The 24055-nt window shown below is 49.4% G+C and overlaps 6 protein-coding genes across 6 annotated transcripts; 5 read left to right on the top strand and 1 right to left on the bottom strand.

The window, feature by feature from the left end:
• Positions 1-1664: 1664 nt before the first annotated feature.
• J7337_000388 (uncharacterized protein) lies at positions 1665-2890 on the top strand (the record flags this gene model as incomplete). The annotated part of the gene is made up of 3 exons (XM_044818143.1): positions 1665-1901; positions 1969-2367; positions 2417-2890. The coding sequence occupies 3 exons, from the start codon at positions 1665-1667 to the stop codon at positions 2888-2890; spliced, it is 1110 nt and encodes a 369-aa protein (XP_044685845.1).
• Positions 2891-3539: 649 nt separating this feature from the next.
• On the bottom strand, positions 3540-5543 carry J7337_000387 (uncharacterized protein; the record flags this gene model as incomplete). Its single annotated transcript, XM_044818142.1, has 3 exons — positions 3540-4042; positions 4093-5461; positions 5514-5543. 3 exons carry the CDS (start codon positions 5541-5543, stop codon positions 3540-3542), a joined length of 1902 nt encoding a protein of 633 aa, XP_044685844.1.
• Positions 5544-7203: 1660 nt separating this feature from the next.
• J7337_000386 (uncharacterized protein) lies at positions 7204-12549 on the top strand (the record flags this gene model as incomplete). The annotated part of the gene is made up of 2 exons (XM_044818141.1): positions 7204-12113; positions 12165-12549. The coding sequence occupies 2 exons, from the start codon at positions 7204-7206 to the stop codon at positions 12547-12549; spliced, it is 5295 nt and encodes a 1764-aa protein (XP_044685843.1).
• A 5099-nt stretch (positions 12550-17648) lies between these two features.
• J7337_000385 (uncharacterized protein) lies at positions 17649-19411 on the top strand (the record flags this gene model as incomplete). Its single annotated transcript, XM_044818140.1, has 2 exons — positions 17649-19195; positions 19300-19411. The coding sequence occupies 2 exons, from the start codon at positions 17649-17651 to the stop codon at positions 19409-19411; spliced, it is 1659 nt and encodes a 552-aa protein (XP_044685842.1).
• A 1006-nt stretch (positions 19412-20417) lies between these two features.
• Positions 20418-21257, top strand: J7337_000384 (uncharacterized protein; the record flags this gene model as incomplete). The annotated part of the gene is made up of 2 exons (XM_044818139.1): positions 20418-20548; positions 20606-21257. 2 exons carry the CDS (start codon positions 20418-20420, stop codon positions 21255-21257), a joined length of 783 nt encoding a protein of 260 aa, XP_044685841.1.
• An 871-nt stretch (positions 21258-22128) lies between these two features.
• J7337_000383 (uncharacterized protein) lies at positions 22129-23136 on the top strand (the record flags this gene model as incomplete). Its single annotated transcript, XM_044818138.1, has 1 exon — positions 22129-23136. One exon carries the CDS (start codon positions 22129-22131, stop codon positions 23134-23136), a length of 1008 nt encoding a protein of 335 aa, XP_044685840.1.
• Between the last annotated feature and the right edge of the window lie 919 nt (positions 23137-24055).

Below are 24055 nucleotides of genomic sequence, written 5' to 3'. Positions count from 1 at the left end.
GCGGGTGTTGAGAATACTACATACGAACAAATACCGAGTACAAACGGACACTGCTTTATTGTTACTAGAGTTTTATTATACCCACTTGGAAGAAGAAACTCCTTTTCTCCGTGACCATCAGATAACCTTACCCTGAGGCCTGAGCAGTCTGGGCCAGTCTCAGAGTCTGTTCAGCTCCATATTCGATATTGTATCAACTCATATCAGCATAAAACTACTGACGCCTCTCTCATTAGCCTACATCACCCAATCCAGTGACTTGCTAGAATTGTCAACACGAGATGCTGTGATTGGTCTGAGATGCTGTATTCCTGGTCTGCAATGAGATGCCCCCGCCCCCTTTTCTGATTAGAGTAGAGTACCATCACGTTAGGTTCTTCTGAACCCCTGGACTACACATGTACAGGTAACAGGACCACGTTCCAAAGGCGGTAATAAAAACGATTTATCGAAAGTCCTTTCCTACATTAGGTCATTGGAGGGAGTAGTCCCGAGTCTGCATTCAAGCATCCTTGTAAGCTTGTTTGCTGAATGAATTGAGTTTGCGTTGGTTGGTGAAGGGGGATAAGATGAGATTGATCCTCTAACGGTTGTACAGTGGAGAGGTTTCTAACCTCTATCCGTGGCAGTGGAGGTAATAGCCTGGTGAGATCTGGTGCGGAACTCTATCAATCACTACTGTTACTACCTATGTAATAGCGATCACCTTAATTTCCCACTGCAGGATTCAAAAATCCAATCCATTTGGAACAATAACTACCTACCTAGCCCACCCAAGCTTGCATTGCATGGCTAATCAAGTCAAGGCTGGTTATGGTTACTGCGAGCAGGTTCCGCCAATGCTGACAGTTGTTCACTAAATCTTGACACAGACGCCACAAGGTACCTCACCTCAGTGTACCTCGACTCACACTCCAGTGGCTTTTCCCTCCAAACTCCGCACCCCGATCCAATAGCTTCGTTTTTGTAAGCCACTTGTAAGGCCCCGCCGACTACTCCCTTTAGCAAGCACCCCCGCTATCAATCACTGAAGACTCCGAAACTCCCCGTAGATATTGATTTGGGGGGTACAGATCACACAGGTACAGTAAGCCTGAGATCCTTTTTTGGGCTTGTCTCCCTAAAAACCTTCCTCCCTTTTCTGCCTCCCAACTCTTTCTTCTTCTTCCCCATCCCGTCACTTTAAACTCTCTCTTATCCCTCCTTTTTAAGCCCCCTTCGAAAGAAACAACTCTTCATAACTTTCTCTTCTTTTTTGTGTGTGCGTGTTGTGTAAGATCATTTTCTTACCTGGGATCAGTACTTGATTTTTGCCTGTCTCCATATTCATCTCCCTGTCTGGGTCCAATCGCTCGCTTTATTCCATCATATTACGCGCCTCCGCCCCCTTCTCCCTTGGCTTGGCCCCTGTATTTTCTTTCGCTTCCATCTATCTCCGTGTTACGTTTCCACTTAACAACTACCTACAACTACATCAAAGACTCGGCTGCACCTTGGTCTGCATTTGCATTTTGTCGGTAATCGACTGCGCTTGCGGATTTCTTAGTCGGTTCATCGTTATTGATTGAGTCGACTCCGGGTTATGCTAGAGACCCCACGATATTCTTAACGTTCGTCAACGGTACCTGATCGCATCCCCACGAATCTCCGGCGCATCCATCACCATGTCTTCCCGTCCCAATAACGAGGAGCCTCTTCCTCTCCTCTCCGCCGAGGAGAGAGAGCGTGATATCAAGGGCGAGCTCGATGTCGAGAGCGACGCTGGCCGAGCCGAGCCTCCCAAGAACAACAACCTTGAGCATGAGTACTCTATCCCCAGTACCGTCAAGTTCGCATGGCTCGGAACCTACTTTTTCTTCTCTCTGCTCCTCACTCTTTACAACAAGCTTGTTCTGGGAATGGTAAGTTGACGACATCAACCGCTTATGGCACCCTGATAGTCCAAAGACTAACATGCGCTTCCAATAGTTCCACTTCCCATGGCTCTTGACTTTCCTCCACGCCTCGTTCGCCAGTGTCGGCACCTATGTCATGATGCAAATGGGTTACTTTAAGCTCTCACGATTGGGGCGTCGCGAGAACCTCGCCCTCGTTGCTTTCAGTGCTCTCTTCACTGCCAACATCGCCGTTTCCAACCTGTCTCTCGCTATGGTCTCCGTTCCCTTCTACCAGACCATGCGCATGCTCTGCCCGATCTTCACCATCCTTATCTACCGCACTTACTACGGCCGAACCTATAGCACCATGACATACCTTTCTCTCCTGCCTCTTATCGTCGGTGCTGCCATGACCACCCTAGGTGAGATGAGCTTCACTGACGCCGGCTTCCTTCTCACTATTCTTGGTGTCGTGCTCGCCGCTCTCAAGGTACGCCCTTTCCTGACATGGCTCAAACTCTTCATTAACCATTTTATAGACTGTCGTCACCAACCGATTCATGACTGGATCTCTCGCTCTCCCCCCGATCGAGTTCCTCCTCCGCATGTCTCCTCTCGCTGCTCTTCAGGCTCTGGCTTGCGCTACTGCCACCGGTGAAGTTAGCGGCTTCCACAAGCTCATCACCTCTGGGGACGTTTCTCTCCCCCCCGCTTTCGCCTCGCTCTTCGGAAACGGTTTCCTCGCCCTTCTGCTCAACATCTCGTCTTTCAACACCAACAAGCTTGCTGGTGCTCTGACCATGACCGTCTGTGGTAACCTCAAGCAGTGCTTGACTGTTGCCCTCGGCATCTTCCTCTTCGACGTGACCATCGATCTGCTTAACGGTGCTGGTATGGCCGTCACAATGCTTGGTGCTGCCATCTACAGCAAGGCCGAACTCGACAACAAGAACCGCAAGAGCCAACAGGCTGCTGCCGCCGCTTACAAGCCCGTCGAGCAACAGGCTCGGTAAACTTGGTGCGCTATTGAGATCGGATATTCTCACTTTTAATACATGACCTTTTTATAGACGATCGGGCGAGTGAAGACTGGCAAAGGCGAACTGCTTCTTTTTTCGGCGTCTTTTTCTTCGCTTCTTGGGATCTCTGCTGGGTGTGTAGCATGGATTGACATCTGGTAAAATTCTATTTGTACTTGATATCCGGCGGCTCCCCGCGGACTCGCCCACCACTAAGCAGGATCGGGGGGAGATTGGAGACTGAGGGATGTTATTACTATCATGATCATGGGCTATGGGTTTTTTTTTTCAAAAATGTGCAGGCCCGGAAACTATGTGGCCTTTTCTATACAACTTTGGTTGTTTCTTCAATTTTCTTGAATAGGGTTTGCATTTCCAGAGTAAGAATAGATACTCTACATCAATGCCTGCGTTGCTGTGTCTGCATTCGACATGTGTATATACTTGATAGTGAAAGTGAAAATCTTTTATTCCCGAGGAACTCCCGTGCTAGATAGACAAAGGCTGCGAACCTATTTGGATTGATGTCCTTTCTAACAAAACACCACCCCGATAAACATTTTTATTAGGAAAAGACAATCTTTGAAACTGCCGTCCATTAACGCCGTGCTATGCGAAATATAAGGAATAGGATGTGTCGATTTCAGATGTCCTCGTACGAAGCATGTACAATCGAGGCATCAGGAAGGGTCTTCTTTTTCAAGGCCAAAATACTCTGCTGAACATCGTCGAACGAGGCATTAGTTTGCAGGCCCAGTGTCTGCGCCAGTATTTCGAGGTCACTTGGTGGCAAGGCAACATGGCCTTGTCCGGATACGCCATCACCAAGAACAGGTACGATAATGGCAGGATCAGTACCAGTACCCTTTGCCTTGCTGAGCATGCCGAAACGGATGGCTACTTCTGTAACGGTAACCATGATACTAACGATAATGAGGACAATGATGATCCAAGTGATGTAGCTCATCTTTGCGTCGGCAACAGAGTCTGACAGTATCTCGGCCAGATCGAGGAAGACACGGCATCGCTCGTTGAGAACCTTGATGCGTGGATCAATCTCAAGGTACTCGCGGATGGCGGCGTAAAGTGGATGTAAAGTTGGTTCAGAGTCCCAGAAGAAGTTGGGAACATCGAGGATATTGGACGCTGTGAAATAGTTAGACCAAGTCACCGTAGTTTGGGGTAAATAAACTTACAGAGATTGATGTCGACCCGGCTCTTGAAGAGTTGGCCCAACATGCGCACGATTTCAGTGCGGGTCATGTTCAGCTCTCCTGTTAGAGCCAGCGTCTTGGGTACATGCTGAGCACTTATCATAGTCTCACTCATGCGTTCTTCAAAGAAACACAGCCGTGTGCTTTGTGCAATAGCATGGCTGATGGTGAGTTTGATCATATGGTCAGATCGCGGTAGCAGAGTGATCATGTCGTTAAAGATGCGAGGACGCTTGATATCAGCGCTGTACTCGAAATGGAACTCTTCAGTCTCATAGTCCTCCTGGTCCAAGGGTCGAGTCAGAAGACTAGTAGCGCCGTTCTCTGTAGCGTCGGCATCGGCAAAAGTAAGGTCGGCAAGGATGTCCTTCTCTTGGTGCTCGGTAAAGTTCCAGAAGACGACGACACCGTAGGAGTAGACAAACATTTCGGCAAAGTTCTTTGCGTCGGGCGCAAGTCGGTTCATAGATGAAACGTCATCGTCGTGGCGGAAGGGATTGCTGCGCTCAGGAGTTGAGGGGCGATCAGTCAAGTGAGAAGGCATTTCATGGCCACGCTCAGGACTCGGGTTTTCGTATGCATCATCCTCAAAGTACCCTTCATGGTGGTCCCTTTGTTCGCTGCGTTCGATTTCTAGGTCGAGAACTGTCTTTCCAGTTCCAGGGGTCTTGAGAATAGGTCGACTTCGTACTCGATAACCATCAGTACCGTTGAGTAGCGGCAAGGCGTAAATGACGTATAGACAGTCGTCGTAAATTTTGGTTTTAGCCTCATGTTTCTTGCGCAGGAACTCGGCAGTCGGCTTAATCTTGTAGGCTTGCGCAGTACAGTATGCTGTCAGCCTGCTAACCTTTTCTGTTCTCTGCATCTTGGACAGCCTCTCAGCAAAACTCTTTCCGCGGATTCCGCCCCGTTTCTTGAGAACATCCAGCTCTTCGTCTTTCAGAGGTCGATTCTCATCATCGTGTACACGGCGCGCGAGCACCGACTCGCTCTCGATCTCCTCGTCGACGTCATCGTCGTTATCGCCTGTTTCCGGAAGAAGTACCAGCTTCTCGCTTATCTTTGTCGTTCTCGAGGGCATTGGCTGGCCGGTGCGAGACTGAGCATTGGGTAGACCGCCTGAAGAGACTCGGCGACTGAGAGCGCCGCCTGCGGGTCCTGGATGTCGTCCTGGAGGAACTGGTGCTGGAGGACCGCGTGGCTGGCCTGATGGGATTTGAGAGTTGTACTGAAGAACATTGTCGACGGTCATGAATCGCATTGGTGCCTGGGATCCGCCGGCGCCTGCACCAGTGTCTTGTCGTTGAAGAACTCTCCTTTGAGGTGGTCTCTGTCTCGCGTCCGTGACCTGAATGGTATTAGTAGTATTCATGGACGCGCGCAGAGTTGATGATAAGTACCAGGACTGATGGACGTTGCTTTGACGCCATTGCGGCTCCCGAGGGGTCAACACCCTTGTGTAAATGGTTAGTATGAAATCAGCGATCTTTATAGATACAGGTCAATTGGAACGAATTATCGCGGTTGACGGTGTAGAGAAGTTTGGAAGTCAAAACTCGGTTGACAAGGGTTGAAGCTTCAAAGATTCAAATGATTCTGATCCGATGGGGTTCGCAGCTCGGGCCAATTGCTTTGGGACTGGCTCTACGCTGATGACCTCATATAACCCCACTAAACCACAACGTATCAAAAAGGCTTCCAAGCTGTCGTGGCTCTCCACTGACAATGCCAGGCGCAAACATGTGCTAATAGATGTTTGCTCGACTAAAGCTTTGGCTTTTCTATTATTAAGGCATGTTTTTATCAACAGAACCATTGACAGCTACAGGACAGAGTCATCATGTTCCCAGCCTGTTTTGGTTGTACAGACGGTATACCAGTTTTCTGTCTTGTGCCTTGTGTTATGTGTTACTCGTGAGGTCGCAACCCGTCTTTGATCTACAGTAGCATTGACTACCTCTGTATATATGTATATTTTTCATGGTATGTTAAACTTATCGCATTGGAATTGAAGCGTACCTCGTTTTTACCAATCCTGGTAGGTGTCAAGAAACAAGCATCAGCCGAGGAGACTTACATATATGGCGATCCATGGCTCTAGGGTAGCAGAGCGACCAACCCATGCGTATCCGTAGAACCAACATCCTTGCTTGAGCAAGGATCTCCAACACTCAACAAGTTGACCAATTGTGGACTGATGATGCTTTGACCTGTTTAGACTACCAATCTGGCAATAAACTTCGTTAGATACAGGCTGAGCATCCACAATATGGAGTTTTGCTTGTTTTGATTGACGACCTGGAGAGCTGTGACACTAGATCTGCAAGGGGAGCAGGAGTCTACTTGATACAGAACAGTAAATAAACAACACAACTCAAATTTACTCATGATATTCACTTGTTCATGTATGCAAATATCAATTGAAAGACCACACGTAGAGAAGAACACTTCACAGCGCATAATAGCTGCTTCTGAACCGCATAAAACTGACCATGTTGAACAAATGAGAGACTTTGCAAGGATAAACCAGACAGACATAAAAGCGGATCATCAGCCGCATGTCACCAATCGGGACTAGGCATGGAGGCCGTTGCTGGGCGGTTGCCCGTTGTTTTGTTTACTCCGGCAAATCCAACGCCCCGCCATCGGGTGCCTTGACGCTCACTCGCTCGCTATAGCATCCCATAGGTGCTAGAGTTCATTTTCTTGGGCATAAACTCGTCTTATTGTCTCGTCACAAGAACAAAGTGACGGCATTTGCGCTGCTTGTATTGGGCGCTAGCATCTTACCTATTCTTTGATCCTACAACACCTTGACTTTGGTGTTTGTTTTTTTTCGCTTTTACACTTTATCTGCTGCACATAATTCAGCTTGTCTTGGATCTTGAAGGATTCCAAGCCGCTACGCCTTGATACAGCATTCCTCTGACGAGACGAAGCCGAGCAACGCTCGAGACAATGCGTTAACGTCACAGACGGAAAATCGATTCACTACGTTCCTGAGCAGAGACTCTAAAGACAAAATCAAGAAAAGACGAGACAAGAGTTTGCGGGCTTGGCCAGCGACTCCCTTCTTAAAAGACTTGAACAATGTCGTCCCGTACTCATTACTTTCAAACTCAACACCATTCTCCAAGCCAAGCGCAATCGCAATCGCAACCACAATCTCATCAGCATCTGCGACCTCTTCGCCAGTCGCTTACAATCGACTTCGCCTCCAACTCCAACATCTCGCCCTCTATCCTCAACCGCTTCCCCTCGACAACGTCATCCTCCGCTTCATCGGGCTACTCCCACGCCTCAGACCACAGCCTCAATAGTCAATATACGTCCGCCTCTAGTTCAGCTGGTTACGGAACTACAGTGCATGGCCACAAGCGAGCGCAGAGCGATGTCAGGGCAAGAGCAAAGACTTTTGAAGCTGGGGAAAATATGACCTCAAAGAAAGCCCCCGAAAATATCTATAGCTCAGCTCGGCATTCTCTTCGTCCACTCCCACAGGCTCCAGCATCCACGCCTCCTTCAACGCCTCCCCATGCAGTTCCTCGCCATGATCGCGGTAAGAGCGTCGATATTGGCAAACTGTCAATGGCGCACATTGATGGCCACTCGTCGCCAACAAAAACATCAACCTCACCAATCAAGACGTCGCCAGTAAAAACGTCATCGCCTTCTCGCCCGCTACCGATGCGACCAAATTCTATGCTGCTCACTCGATCCGACTCGTTTCTGCCACCAGAAGCCACCCAAGCTCCTTCATCACCCCATCATCTGCATAGCACGCACATAGCTCGGGATGAGTTGGAAGGACTGGGCAAGTCTTCCACGAGTCAATTAAGGACACTTTCGCGTCTCGTATCGTCTGACTCACCTGAAGACTTTACCATTACCTCACCAGCGCAAGAAGTTGTTGGCTTGCGCGGTCGACGAAGATTGCAACGAGCTGATAGGAGCAATGGCGGCCAAAGCCAGAAGTCCACTGGCTACAGTTGGGAAGGGCGCAACTGGATGGACAAACAGCGCCAGTTCCTTCAAGCCTACGAATACCTTTGCCATATTGGTGAAGCCAAGGAATGGATTGAGGATGTCATCCATAAATCTATACCTCCCATTGTTGAGCTTGAGGAGGCGCTCCGTGACGGTGTCACGCTTGCAGAAGTGGTCGAAGCTCTAAACCCAGATCGGCGTTACCGAATCTTCCAACACCCCAGGCTCCAATATCGACACTCCGACAATATTGCTATATTCTTCCGATACCTTGACGAGGTTGAGCTGCCCGACTTGTTCCGTTTCGAGCTGATTGATCTATACGAGAAAAAGAACATTCCCAAGGTCATCTACTGTATTCACGCTCTGAGTTGGCTTCTATTCCGCAAGGGTATAGTCGACTTCAGGATAGGCAACCTCGTCGGTCAGCTTGAATTCGAACATCATGAACTGGAAGCTATGCAGAAGGGTCTTGATAAGCTCGGCGTTACAATGCCTAGTTTCGGAAATATGAGTGCTGACTTTGGTGTTCCTGAGCCCGAGCCTGAACCAGAAGAGACTGAGGAGGAAAGGATCGAAAGGGAGTTGAGGGAGAACGAAGAGTCCATCGTTGATATGCAGGCACAAATCCGAGGTGCTCTTCTTCGTGTTAAGCTTGGTGAGACTATGCAGACCCTCTGGGATGAGGAGGAGTGGTTAATAGACCTCCAATCTCGCATCCGAGGAGACTTTACACGACAAATTATGGACTATCGACTGCAGATGAAGCGCTTTGCTATCCAACTGCAGAGCTCAGCACGTGGATTCCTGGCACGACGAAGGTTGGATCGACGCGACCAGATCCTGGAAGCGCTCGAGCCCGATATTTTGGAGTTGCAAACCATAATCAGGGCCAACAAGGCTCGAAACCAGGTACGAAATGTGACTGCTCAGCTTGCGAAATGTAGAGGGCCCATCAGGGAGATCCAAGCAATCTCCAGGGGCTTTTTGGCCCGCAAGAACCATGTTGCGCAATACCAAGAGACTAAGAAATCTTCCGGTATTGTCGAGAAGCTGCAAGCAGCAGCCCGTGGAGCTTTGCTAAGAGGCAAAGTCGACCAGGATCTTGAAGAGTTGGAGGCGGAATCCCCAGCGATTGTTGACCTGCAGGCAGCGGCCAGGGCTTTGCTGACTAGAACTCAGGTCAACCGCGAGCAGCAGCATCTACGCTCCTTTGGACCCCAATGGAAGAAGCTACAGGCCTTTGCCCGTGGATTCCGCGCTCGCCAGGACGACATGGCTCTAAGATCTGAGCTCAACAAGCATAGCCCCGCGATTGAGCAGCTCCAGGCTCTTGCTCGCGGACTGTGTGTTCGCCAGAATGATCAGGCACTACGAACTGAACTTGGCCAACACGCCCCAGCAGTAGAACGACTTCAAGCTTTTGCCCGTGGACTCCGCGCTCGCAAAGACGACAAGACATTAAGAGCTGAGCTCAAAAAGCACACGACTGGTGTTGAGCAACTTCAAGCCTTTGCTCGCGCCGCTGCTGTGAGGAGAGATGTTGCCGATACTCTCGATGCTCTTAAGGAGAACGAACCTGCATTCATTGGCCTTCAAGGTCTTATTAGGGCCATGCTTGAGCGCCAAAGAGTTGCAGCCATCCTTGAACAGCTCGAGGAGCAAGAATCTCAGGTCACAGCCCTCCAGGGCAACGTTCGGGGATTCCTGTACCGCCAGCAGCACCAGGCGTTCCTCGACGAGCTTGAATCTCATACCCCTAAGATCATTGATCTCCAGAGCATCCTAAGAGCCATGATGGAGCGTGCTAGAGTTGAGGATATTATGGCTGAATTGGAGCAAGAGGAGGAATGTATCGTTGCCTTCCAGACCGCAGCCCGAGGTTTCATCGTAAGGGCTCGATTTGAGGAGAAGAAGCGTTTCTACAACGAGAACATGCAAAAGGTCATCAAGATCCAGAGTTTTGTCCGTGCCAAGGTTCAAGGCGAGGCTTACAAGAGCTTGACCACTGGAAAGAACCCTCCAGTCAACGCCGTCAAGAACTTTGTCCATCTTCTTAACGACAGCGACTTTGACTTCAACGAAGAAATCGAGTTTGAACGTATCCGCAAGACAGTCGTTCAACAAGTCCGACAGAATGAGATGCTGGAGAACTACATCGATCAACTTGATATTAAGATTGCCCTTCTGGTCAAGAACAAGATTACACTCGACGAAGTCGTGAGGCATCAACACAACTATGGAGGCAACTCAATGCACTTCATCGCCAACAGCTCCATGTCTTCTGCCAACCAGTTTGATCTCAAAGCACTCAACAAGAGCTCGCGCAAGAAGCTCGAATCCTACCAGCAACTCTTCTTCAATTTGCAAACACAGCCACAGTACCTCGCTCGTCTGTTCAAGCGCATTCGTGAGCAAGGAACAGCTGAGAAGGAGTGCAAGCGCATTGAGTTGTTGATGATGAGCCTCTTCGGTTATGCCCAGAAGCGACGAGAGGAGTACTATCTGCTCAAGTTGATCGCTCGATCAATTCGCGAGGAGATCGTCAGTGCTCGAGATGTTCAGGACTTCATCCGCGGCAACTTCTTCTGGTCTAAGCTTCTCAACAACTACACTCGCTCACCAAGAGATCGCAAGTACCTTCGAGATCTTCTTGGTCCTCTCATCAGAGACAACATCGTGGAAGATCCTGCTCTTGATCTTGAGAGTGATCCCATGCAAATCTACCGATCGGCCATCAACAATACTGAGTTGGCCACCGGTCGACCTGATCAAAGGCCACTCGATGTTCCTCGAGAAGTTGCTATTCGCGACCCCGAGACTCGCCGCCTCTTCATCGACCACTTGCGTGATCTTCGAGAGATCTGCGACCAATTCTTCCTCGCCCTTGAGGACTTCCTGCACAAGATGCCTTATGGTCTTCGATTTGTCTGCAACCAGATCTTCGAGAATCTACGACAGCAATTCAAGCGGGAACCCCCAGAGAACCTTCTGCAAGTTGTCTCTAGCTGGCTTTGGCGCTTCTACTTGCAACCAGCAGTTGTTGCTCCTGAGAATGTCGGTGTCATTGAGAAGGCACTGAGCCCTCTACAAAAGCGAAACCTCAGCGAGGTCGCCAAGGTCATCAGCCAAATCGCTTCTGGCCGACCATTCGGCGGTGAGAACGTGTACCTACAACCCCTGAACGCTTTTGTTGCAGAGTCTGTTGAGCGCCTGCACCAAATCACCAGCGACCTGATCGCAGTGCCCGATGCCGAGAGGACATTTGACATTGATGAGTTCAACGACCTTTACGCCAAGAACAAGCCAACATTATACATCAAGATGACCGACGTCTTCTCCATTCACAACCTGGTGGCCGCTGAGCTTCAGACAATGTGCCCCAACCGTGACGACGTCCTGCGGGAAATCATGCACGATCTCGGCAGTGCTAAGAACAACGAGAACGAGATGAACGCTGCGGGCTCTTCAGATATCCACATGTTCTTGACACCCAAGCTCCACGATGTCGACGACCCTGAGGCTGATGTCAAGGCACTCTTTATGGAGACCAAGCGATGCGTGCTGTATATTATTCGTGTGCAGACTGGTGCCAATCTCCTGGAAATTCTCGTCAAGCCTATTTCACCAGAGGATGACCACAAGTGGCGCATGCTCCTTCGCGACGAGTTCTCCGTTGGCAGCAACACTCGTGGAGCCTACTCTGATGCCAACATGATCGACGTAACACGCATGACATACCAGGAGCTCAAGCGCACAGCTCTAGAGAACATCATGCGACTTGAGAAGCTGGGACGCATCACCAAGCACAACTACTACCAGGATGTCCTTAACGCCATTGCACTCGATATTCGAACAAAGAGCCGCAGAAGGGTCCAGCGACAGCGGGAGTTGGAAGGTGTGCGCATGACATTGAGCAACTTGCATGAGAAGGCCAAGTACCTCGAGCAGCAGCGCAAGAGTTACGATGACTACATTGAGTCAGCAATGGCGACCCTGCAGAACAAGAAGGGGTAAGTACCTTTAGTAACGTTACTGTAACACAATGACTAACATTTCAATAGCCGCAAGAAGTTCCTGCTACCCTTCACCAAGCAATACAACCACCAGCGTGAACTGGAACGTAGCGGCCGTGTACCCAAGTTCGGCAGTTACAAGTACAGCGCGCGTGCTCTCTCCGAGAAGGGTGTCTTGGTGTCATGGAGTGGCATCAACGACTTTGAGAAGATCAACATGACCATCTCATGTGACGAAGTAGGTGTCTTCAGCCTTGAGGGTTCGCGAGGACACATCCAGATCCCCGGAGCCAGTGCTCTGGTGCCCATTGAGGACCTCTTGCAGGCTCAGTTCGAGGCGCATCAGTTCATGACTCTGTTCGAGGGCAGTCTCAAACTCAACGTTAATCTGCTGCTGCATCTCCTCTACAAGAAGTTCTATAGAACTCAGTAAGAGGCAGGGCTGTAATCTATACTTCTACCGGCTGGCCCCTGGAGGGATGGTCCGAAACCACTTTATAGGAGGCGATATATGTCAGACGATACCTATGTTTCAAGGAAGAAGGGGGAAAAGACTGGACGAGCATTGCAACTGGCGTGATGGGAAATGGTGTTTGTGTGACAGACAAAGTACTGGTGTTTTTCAGGCTGATTTGTATGGGAGGAGCGTTAGCGCACAGGGTGCATCACTACAATGACGGTAAAATATGGCAACTCATGACGGATTTTAGGGCATTGGAGTGAAGTCGGAAAGGGGATATTGCTTTTTTGTATTCATTCGTCTTATTGTTGCTTCATGGTTGACTGAGCAGAGATGAGCGAGCAGCAAGCAGGCGAAGCTCGATGTGATGGAAGGGTTGAATTGTTAGGATATCAGTTTGATTGGCATAATGCATGAAATGTCATTAAAGTTCATGTTTTATATCTTCTAGGTATTGTAATAACCGCAAACAGTAAATAACGAACTGTATATTCAACGCATCGTTGTTCGCTCCATGTCCTTGTGATCCTAGAGTTGTCAGCACACATCAAGAGAGTTGTCTTCTCGAGGGAAGAGGTTGTCGGCCATCGGCTGTCGGAGAGGCTAAGCCATGATTGGCCAGTTAACAGTAGTTCCACGGAAACTTGCGCAGGAGGAGACAGAGCCAGCCAGGACAACTTTTTGGTGGAGAACAGAGGAAGCTAACAGGGTTCTCCTTGAGTCGAGCCCAACGAGAAAGAGAGGCAATCTTGATAGGCACGTCTCCGGGAGTTTGGCTTGCTGAAACTACTGTAGGCAGCAGATAAACCTGCTAGGGGATAGATGAATGGATCAACGAGGGCGAAGATTCGGCTCGTATCAGGGTCCAGAGGCGTAGCCAGCAGGCTAAGCACAAGAAGGGAAAGGAATGTGCATAGGCCATCAATTTGAGGATGGCTGGCAAATAATGGTCGCGTGAGGCTTGCTCGGTGGTTAGTTCTTTGCCGAGAAGTTAACTAACTAGAAGTAATCTCGAGCCAGGGTTGTCTGTGAGCGGTAAAGAACGGCTTGCTTGGTTGGCGGCCGGTTAGTCAAGACGACAGAAAGATAAGCATGGCTTCGGTCAAGCTTTTGGGAATACATGGGACAAGTGCTACGGTGCATTACTACCAGTCATGGTATTTGGTCAACATCCCTCCCTTGGCACAAGGAGCCAATCGAACATTCATGTTTCCAACGTCTTCGGATGGCAGTTGAGAGCCAGGCGCAATCAAGGAGACGAGGTGACTCTGGGCTGGAATCTGCTTATAAGCATATCCTGCTGGTTCCCGTCCTAGACGGAGGTGACATGGACTCGCTCGATACGACCGTGGGGTAGTTTCTCAGGCAGTTTGTTTCAATGACTCGACCATCAATGCATCTGGACAAAATGTGACCAAAAATTCCCAGTTCGCACGCGTGGCAGTTAATGAGTTGTTCTTGTGCTGTGCAACACAACGTTTCGTTTCTCGGCTCTTCGTGGTGGGCTGATAAGATGTGTCCAGCCGACTTGCGGCTCGTGAAGTGAACAACGACTTCAGCCAAATCCTTCATTTCAGACCCTGATAGCTTGAAATAGCTGGGACCAAAAGGATTGCTGCAAACAAGGCCGGAACTTGGTAGAAAAGATGAAACAGATCGAGCCGGGAGACCCGGCGTGTCAATTGAAGGATTTCAAGAACAGGAAATGGTCCGATATTTTCAATGTCGACATGGGGAGTTGGAAAGATGTGATTGTCTCCATATTCGGCAACTCGATACCCAATTCCAATCAATTAACTTTGACAAGATCAAAGGTTGCAAGCGCATGGTCCATGATGGCTGAATTGCTAGGAAAGTGGTTGACGGCCCCAGGATTGCACCATCGCAAGCTGACAAGGCGTTATGGCACTAAGGGAAATGCGCTTGGTGTGTCCCAAGTAAAGCCTTTGCCGGTGTTGGGCGTATATTCCCATAGCCTCAAAACAACACATGAACTGACAACGAAAACCGGCGTTTCAATACTCGATTGTCTAATATTTGCTGATTGCTCTGCTTTGTTCTCTCATTTCCTGACCTTGTTCTCATTTCTAGCCGAACGTGTGGTCAGACGGACATCATCGCCGGTGGGAGGGAGGAGGAGGAGGAGGATACGAAATGCGTGCGTGTCAGAACGAGCGAGAGCGGACATTTCGGATGCGTACAGACGCAGGACGTGGCGGGCGGCGGAATGGCGAGCTGATGAATGCAACAGGAGGGGATTGTCGTCTTGTGGATCGCGTGAGGGTTGTGAGAATTACCTATACAGTGACTTGACACGGTGGGGAGAGGGGTTAGTTCGCGGGGCCATACAGTACCGTGTAGGATATCCATGCACCGTATAGACAATTCTTGGAGGTTGAATTTTTCGAGACCTTGGAGGTGAAAGGAAGTGCAGATAAAGGATGCAGGGACCGGCTTATGGCGTAAGAGGGCCAGTGCGTCGTTCAAACCCGAGGACGGTGGTGCTTGAACAACCTTTACACCCGCTAAATCGAGGCCGATTCCTGGAAAGATGGTGGGACGAAGCGCATCCTTATCACTGAGGCTTGCATGCTGCATCGTGGGATTTGCACAAAACGGGGGACGACAGTAGACAAGGGCTTCGACAGGCGCATGTGGGGAAGATGAAGGCGACTGGTAAGACGGCCGGCATGTGCGTGCGTTGAGACTGATGCATCAACAACATCACGACGATGTTATAAGTTGAACGCGCCAAGATGTGGGCGACGGAGATCGTGGTTCATGTGATGAATCGACGCATGGACATTGCTATGACTGTTGATAGACATGGCTTCTGTTTCACGGATGAGGGTCGCACTATGCATCCAATGCCTAGGTATGACTGATAACCATCATGGAATATCATGTTGGAAAGATCTTGTCCTTGCTGCTGCAGGAGGAGCCTAGATGAGGCTGTCGGAGAGCGTTACATATTGATGACTTGTCAACCCAGAGCTATGGAGGGGGTTGCGATGTATGATGTATGATGATGATGCTTCTCGATCATGATGGGATGAATGGAACAGAAGTGGCTTCGCGGCAGGCGGATGATAAAGCAGAGAGTCTAGAGAGTCTAGAGAGTCCTAGAGAGTCTAAGGCAGAATAGAGAGGTGAGAGAGAGCTTGGGCCGGGGTAAATCTGCACTAGAGTTCCAGCTGTCAATCTCTGTGGGTTCTGGGCTTGGCCAGGGAAGGACTGGGCAAGAATTTGATGAGCCAATCGTGGTTGGGTGCTGGCCGAATCGAGTAGTCGCTTGGAACCCCTGCGCTGCCAAGATTATTCCCTTGTAGTTGCATAAAGTAAAACAAATCCAATGGGATCTTCATTTTTTTGGCTGGCGACGATCAAATGACAACAGACAACTCAACAGGTATAACACGGCATGAACCTAATAGACTTAAGTATTAAGTTTGTGTGAGCCTCAACTTATACACCTAAACAGGGCTTGGGGACCCGATGTGCAACGTTTCTACCCGTATCTTGCGTTCTCAGTCTCACAGACGTGGGATATGCACCATCTGTGTAGTGGCATTGGCTCAAGAATCTTCGTAGACGGTTATCTACATACCGCCGCCGTATCTCAGAAGCGTAAACTGGAATCAAGAAAAACACGATAGACAAAGCAAGGGTAGGTAGGCCAGTAAATAAGTAAGCATGTGATATGACTCTCATTTCCCATATCTGTCCTAAACACCATCATTTTTGTAAAATGGTGGTGTATTAGCCAGACATTACATTCAATTGTGTCTACGGAGAAACACAATGATACCAAGCGACGGGATTGACGATGGTGATAACCTAAAAAGGGTATCTGAGAACGAACAATGCATACGTGTTGATCACGATCCTCGTGACTCAATTTGTGTTCATGATAAAAAAAAACAGTCTTGGTCCAAGACGTCGGGTTCGAGGTTGGCCTCAAGAATAAGGTGGACTTTCGGATAATTGCATGTGTTACTGCATCCATGTTCTGGAAGAAAACCTCACACGCCCCCCCTAGACTCATCTACAGATCCTCTTTCTGCATGATGGGAATTCGGACACGGTTTATTGGAATAACCCCTGGCTATTGCTGCTGTTGCTGCCGCCGTAGGAGACACACCCCTAAGGCTAAGCTAAGCTACTGTGGGCCCATACCCAACCAAGCCCACCGCTACTGTATGAGCCGCCTCCACATCAAAAAGAACTTAGACACACCCCAGCTCATTTTTAACATTACCTACCTACCTTACCTGACCGTTCTCTCTTGTTTCTGGCTGATTGCTCTGCCTCTTAAAAGTCAAAAAAGATTGGCAAGATGAGGCGAGACAAGACAAGACAAGACAAGACAAGACAAGACATTGTTCCCACTCCCTTTTCGATTGCAAAACTTGTGGCGTCAATCACCTCACTGGTTGCTATTCCTCTTTTGGCCTCTTGTCATCGGGATATTCACATTAGTTATCTTCTTATTTCCCACCAAATGCTCGCTCGCCCACGGCATTACTCACCCTCGTGTAGATCTACTTATTTCCCCATTCCTCCACTCTAACTGACCCCTGTGAGATGATAAATGCATACGCCGTGTCTGTATGCCAAGGTGTTGCCTTGCCTCTCCGTACCGTACCGTGCCCTCCGCTCATCGCCCACCTCCTCCTCTAGGCTCTCACTCATTGATCTGAATCATAGCCCTAACAGGGATATCACGAGACTGCTCCCTTGATAGACTAATCTAGTACCTCTCCGCATTCACTTACTCACGAGGCTTCGGGTTACAGCTGACTAGAAGCATTAAGTCGACTTCCATAACAAACCCTAGTTAAACTCCACCCCTCGACCTACCTCCTGCATATCTCTCTATCTATTTAACCACTCACTCGCACTAACTTTTCACCTTTCTACTCTTCTTCACTAAACTCCCCTCCTTCAATACTTCTTTCTTCAAGCACACATTTCTAGACACCCATCTCCAGTGCTTGAAAGCATCAAACTATCTCAAGAGATTCCCACTAAGATCTTATATTTGACCATCCGTTAAATCGAACCAAATAACAATGGCTCCTGATCTGAACTCCCTCCCCCCCTCTAACGGGGAGAGCATGGCTGCTCCTCAACTCACTTCAGAGTCTGAGACACCCAACATCCTCTTTATCATGGCCGATCAACTGGCTGCTCCTCAACTCAAGATGTACAACCCCAACTCTCAGATCAAGACACCAAACCTCGACCGTCTTGCTTCAACTGCTGTTCAGTTCGACTCTGCTTACTGCCCCTCACCACTCTGCGCCCCATCGCGCATGAGTTTGATCAGCGGTCAACTGCCTATGAAGATTGGGGCTTACGACAATGCTGCCCAGATTGGCTCTGATGTGCCAACTTATGCCCACTACCTCCGTTCCAAAGGTTACCATACTGCTCTTGCTGGCAAGATGCACTTCATTGGTGACCAACTTCACGGTTACGAGCAGCGACTTACCAGTGATATCTACCCTGGTGACTTTGGTTGGGCTGTGAACTGGGATGAGCCTGACACCCGCCTTGAGTGGTACCACAACGCCAGCTCCATTCTCCAAGCCGGCCCCTGTGGCCGAAGCAACCAGCTCGACTACGATGAGGAGGTCATGTTCAAGAGCACTCAGTACCTTTGGGATCACGTTCGAGAGGGACCCAAGAAGCGACCTTTCGCATTGACTGTTTCGCTTACTCACCCTCACGACCCTTACACCATCACCAAGAAGTACTGGAACCTGTATGAAGATGTCGATATCGCTCTCCCTGAGGTCAAGATGAACAAGGAAGACCTTGATGCCCACAGTCAACGCCTTCTCAAGGTCTGCGACCTTTGGGACCAAGACTTTTCAGAGGAGCAGATCAAGCGCGCCAAGCGAGCTTACTACGGCTCAGTGAGCTATGTGGACGACTGTATCGGTCGCCTTCTTGAGACACTCGAGGATGCGGGTCTGGCCGAGAATACCATTGTCATCTTTAGCGGCGACCACGGCGACATGCTGGGTGAGCGTGGACTCTGGTATAAGATGAGCTACTTCGAGTCATCTGTTCGAGTTCCCATGCTGATCAACTACCCCAAGCGATTCACTCCCCACCGCGTCACCCAAAACGTTTCAACTCTCGATCTTCTACCAACTATCTGCGACTTGGTTGGCACTAAGCCATCGCCTTACTTGCCAATGGATGGAATCAGCATGCTACCGCATCTCGAAGGCCGCGAAGGTCACGACACTGTTATCGCAGAGTACACTGGCGAGGGTACTGTTCGTCCTATGATGATGATTCGACGAGGTGATTGGAAGTACATCACCTGCCCAGCCGATGAGCCTCAACTTTACAACCTTGCACGCGACCCCAAGGAATTGGACAACCTCGCCCGTTTCAGAAAGATTGCAGCACAGACACCCGAGCAGGAGGAAGCCAAGGAAGTCTTCCACAAGTTCGAGGCCGAGGCCCATGCTCGCTGGGACTTTGACGAAATCACCGAGAAGGTCCTTCTTTCTCAGCGCACACGGCGAGTTGTGTGGGACGCCCTCAAGGAGGGCGAGTTCACTAGCTGGGACTTCAACCCCGATGATGATGGCAGGAAGAAGTAAGTGGATAACCCAAACCCTCCCCACAAGTGATCGTTGCTCCGGAAAGCCACGAAATCACATCATCGCATAGTTTAAGACGTGCTAACGCCATACGCCGCAGGTACATCCGCTCCACCATTCCTCTTGATGATCTGGAACGCCGAGCTCGTTATCCATTTGTTGATGCCAATGGATACGAGAGCAAGGCCGTATCCCATGTTCGCAACAGCTAAATTTCACACCCCAAACACTGATGAGCCATGACCGAGGTATCCTTTGATTCGGCGTTTTTCACTTTAGCAGTTATCCTTGATGTTATTACAGCATGGAAGATGTTGGAATTATGACCTCTTTGTTTCGCATCAAGCATAGCCAGCTATGATTTCTTGTATTTAAATTGATTGAAAGCCATAAATTGATTGAATGAACCCATAATGAGCTTAAGAACTTTTGTTGCCCCTTTCGGCCTACCTGTCTACCAGTCAATCTAATTCTGTAGCCTAGAAGCTTTCAGCAACGTCAAGCTGATATCAGGCAAGCAGCTGTTTGTGACGATTATCAATCAGTATCGTTAGGTATTATCAGATCACCATGAGCTGCAAGAAACATCCAGCCAATAACTTGGATATCCAAATCATTCGCAATTCCAACAATATCACAAATGTCATCCTCCTAAACAGCGGAATGTCGGTTTCCGGGCCCGATGCGGCCGATCGCCCTGTGAGATCGACGCCGTTACGGCGGCATCCACGGAGCTTGTCATGTAAGCGCAGATTGTGTGATTTTGGCACTCATGTCGCAACATGGCCCATGACGTTGATGAAATTATCAGAATCTGGGGTGAGTGGAGAGATCTCCGCTTGTTTCAGGGTCTAGGTGGTGTATTAAAAAAAAAGTTCCGTACGGAGTAGGGTGGTGATATAAGGGGAGGCTTTCGTGCCTGAACTGCCAGGCTTGATATTTGAGCTCAGCTTTTGGGGAAGCTCCGCTACACCGAGCTCGGTGAACACACGGTGAGGGACGCGCTTTGTTCTGGAAGCTTTGAAATGCCCCGCGTCAAACCTGAATTTCTGTTACAAACATCCAACACTTTAATTACCAAGCATCAGGAGCTTGCTACCTTTGGTGTAGTATACGCTATCAATATCGCATATTTTTGTAGCATCGTTCGTCAACTACAAACCATTCACGACCAGCAGAAACAACCATCTACGTCCCACCACTTCCGGCGAAGGCATCATGGCCACTCTTAATCTGGATGACGATGAGCTCAAAGCCCTTGAGCAGACACTGAGCAAGGTAGCTCAGCTATCCAGCAGCGTGCAGAGCTTCAGGCAGGATCTACTCATGAGCAACCCTCTGCCACCTCCGTATGTGTCTACACCGCAGTGCGCCATCATGAGACAGCAGCTAATAAATACCAATAGAAAATCAATTCAAGCTTCAGCCAAGATTCTTCAAAAGAACCTCAAGTCGCTCCTAGAGAGCACGAACGAAAATGCAGACCTCTTCAATCGCATGGCCATCAGACCCTCGACGAACTACCCAGGCCGAACTCAAGAAAACGTGCTTCTCCAACTCCTACGCAAGAAACTCGAACCCGACGTCGAAGAATTTGTCAGTCAAGGTCTTGAAACAGCACGACTCGCTACACCCGAGGGTCTGGAATCTCTAGAACAAATCTGGCACGAATTGCGAAGTTGGCTCTCGGACCGGGTAATTCATTTCATATCGACAGAAAACAGCGATCCCTATACGGCGGAAGAACGTGCAAATGGAGTTAAGAACGTACGCACTGGTCTACGAAGGCCTATAGATGACGATGAAGAAGAGGAGGACGAGGAGGAAGGCGACGAGGAGGATGATGATGATGAGCCAGAGAAGCCAGATATCCCGGAAGTCAAGGTGCGAGGAGCAGAACCAGAGACGTTGCTTTGGTTTGCGGCACGGGGAGACTTTGAGGTGCCGCGCAACGTCGAGTATGAGCGCAAAGTGGACGTCTACAAGGGGCTCCAAGGTATCAACATACCACCCAGTGACCAACAGCAGCAACAGCCTCAGCAAGGTTTGGTTCCTTGATGAGCAACTGATCCGTGGTCGGAGCCAGAGGCGTAGTGGCATTCTGCCGTTATGCTGGCAAACTACGTTAACTTGAAGGCGTTTTCGAGGGATTACGGATGAGTGGTTTGGTGTTGATATACCCAGTTAGTAGTGAGATAAGCTGACGGCTGTTTAGGTCTGATGCGTTAAGATAGCAGTATCTAGTCGGCGATCAGAGACGGTCTTCTGAGTCCCAATGCATTCCTTCGACTATTTATACAGTTTGAAAGCAGTGCATTGTACAGTTTATACAGTCTTATTGCGACACTTCTCCACAATACTCTGTACGAACCTCTCGGCACTTTGCTTCATGACCAGACTGAGGACAAGACATCTCAGCTTGAGTTGGGGACGTTGAAACCAATTGGTATTCTAAGCTGACCTCATTCCAATCCTCATCCTCAGTTCTATATAGATATTAGCTTCAAGCTAGAGAGAGCTTCATCGCGCCAAGCCCAGGTTGTCCAGTAAGCTGACCTGAAGACGGCTGTGGCCGATTCGCGCGTGCATCTGCATCAATCATTCGTCGCCATGCTCAGCCATGTCGTCACTCAAACGTCCTCAGCGTCAAAGCTACTCATTCCCCGCGTTTTTGACAGCGCATGGCTTGAGCTCACGAGACTGTGGCATTGAGAAAAATATCGGGACAATTGATAACCTTATCTGAGCGTTGTGCTTTCTGGCACTACCGAATATTGGAGACATGATGGGCGGGCTACCTACTTATACAGCTGTGAGGAGAAGCTGGGCTCAACATCATCTCCTCATCATCACTCCCTGAGCTGCCATCTTCACACAATCACGCGCAGTGATGACGGCTTCTTATAAGATATGGTGCCACGGCGCTGGCATGCCTCCTAGTACATATCGCCGTATCCCAGAAGCGTCTCAACCGTACCTGGAAATCTTGCCGATCGATGAAGTCGTACCACGCACGATGCCGTGCTTTGCGACCGAGAAAGCTGATAACAAACTCGCTTTCCTGTCATTGCCCCTTGAAATTCGACTTAATATCTACCACTGGCTTCACCTCATGTGTCCAGTTCGCCACGCACAGCTTGCACCGTGGTATCCAACCCCAGTGCATTGTCAATACATTCTCCACAGAGTTGATGCAGACACTGCAAGTGAAGAGGATAAAACAAACCGTGACGAGCAAAAAGACCTAGGGCTTCTGTCACCATTTCGTCCCCTCTCGGGCCTTCCTACCAGCCTCCTTCGCACGAATCGCCAGATTTACAGCGAAGCACGCCTTTTACCGTTCACACAGAACGAGTTTGTCTTTGTAAACTGGTTCGCATCAGGCCTCTGGGCCGCCCGTGCCTTCACTCGAGCCCTAGCTCCATGGCAGCGAGGTTCTCTCCGCTATGTTCGACTAGAAGTACTTGCACGAGACGTCGTGGTCGGAGGTGCAGGCCGTGAGGAATGGCGCGCCTTGTGTACTGAATGGGCATCCGGAGTCAGAGGACTTCGGATGAAGATGGTTCTCGGAGCGAGTACATCGGTAGTGACAGGCCCAGAGTTCGGAGGCGGAGTGGAGCGCAGGGCCGAAGCGGCACGGCGATGGGTCGGCGAGGGGCTTGCACTGATGGAACGACTGGAGAGGGTTGAGATGGAGGTTGTGGCGAGAGAGCTGAGCGACGTGGACAAACTTGAGTGGTGTAAGACCTTGCAAACAGAGTTGAGGGATGCAGGACTGGGAAGGACTGTGGTTGTGTGTACTAAAAAGGTACAGGAGAAGATGGAATGGATCAAGAGTGAGGTAAGATGGAGAAACCCAGAGACTGAAGTCGGAGCTATCACGGAGGCTATGGCAAACAATTTGATAGCGGAAAGGGCTACAAGAGCTCGTGCATAGTTGTTTGCGTGGGAATGATGGATCATGAGTTATGCCCTTGGGGTTTTTACTGGCCAAGATAGTTTATCTGCATTAGCATTGGTATGGTACTGTGTTATGGAGTTGAAGCATACGAAATTGAGTTAGGGGCTGCATAGTATTGGCTTTTGTACTACACTGAGAGTGCTATATCTTCAAATGCCGTTTCTGCCCTCTATAACCTATTGATGCCCATTGTGCCATGGAAATGATATTATAGATACTCCGGTAACAGGAAGACGCCACAAGAAACACAACACTTTGGCTTGTCCGATTGGAAATAGCCCAATCCAATGCCAACCTGAAGTTTCAACATCTGACCGTTGACGACCGTTCCACAAAGTCAAGTGTAACGCCCAGAACAAAGGCTGCTACCACACCGCATACAGTAGCAAATCCGAGGCTATTCGAGGCATATATAGGCTAAATGCCGAGGACATCCACGAATAAGATAAGAAAAAAGTGACGATGAATAACAATAATAATTGCATAAGATAAGCAAATGGCTCTGTAGTAAGCCCGGGACAATAATTAGGACGTCTTTGTACCCCATGTGACTTCGCGCGAGTCTCGCCAGACTGTGCCGCATGAGTCACGTACTGTAGTAGCACTGCAAACGCGGAGTCAAGCTTTCTTTTATCTCTGAGCGATAACGGGGCGAGACTTTTTGTTCTACTGTGTTAGTAATACTCTGTTTGTGTTTCTTCTTTATAAATGTTGTTTTGAATCAAGTTGAATCCTTCAAGCCTCATTCTTTTTGTTCGAGTTGGCATCCAATTGGCGATTACTGAACCCCGCCTCCACACGACGGCCCAGTATTGAAACCTCCACCTCGAGTTTCGTGTGTTGCGAAACGGCGTTTTACACTGAGGATCGAAACTCTGCTTACGAATTTCGTCAC

Source organism: Fusarium musae, chromosome 1 (genome assembly GCF_019915245.1).
Source record: "Fusarium musae strain F31 chromosome 1, whole genome shotgun sequence".
NCBI lineage: Eukaryota > Fungi > Ascomycota > Sordariomycetes > Hypocreales > Nectriaceae > Fusarium > Fusarium musae.
The sequence above is the reverse complement of the archived record's forward strand: the minus strand, read 5'-3'. Positions and strand labels throughout refer to the sequence as shown.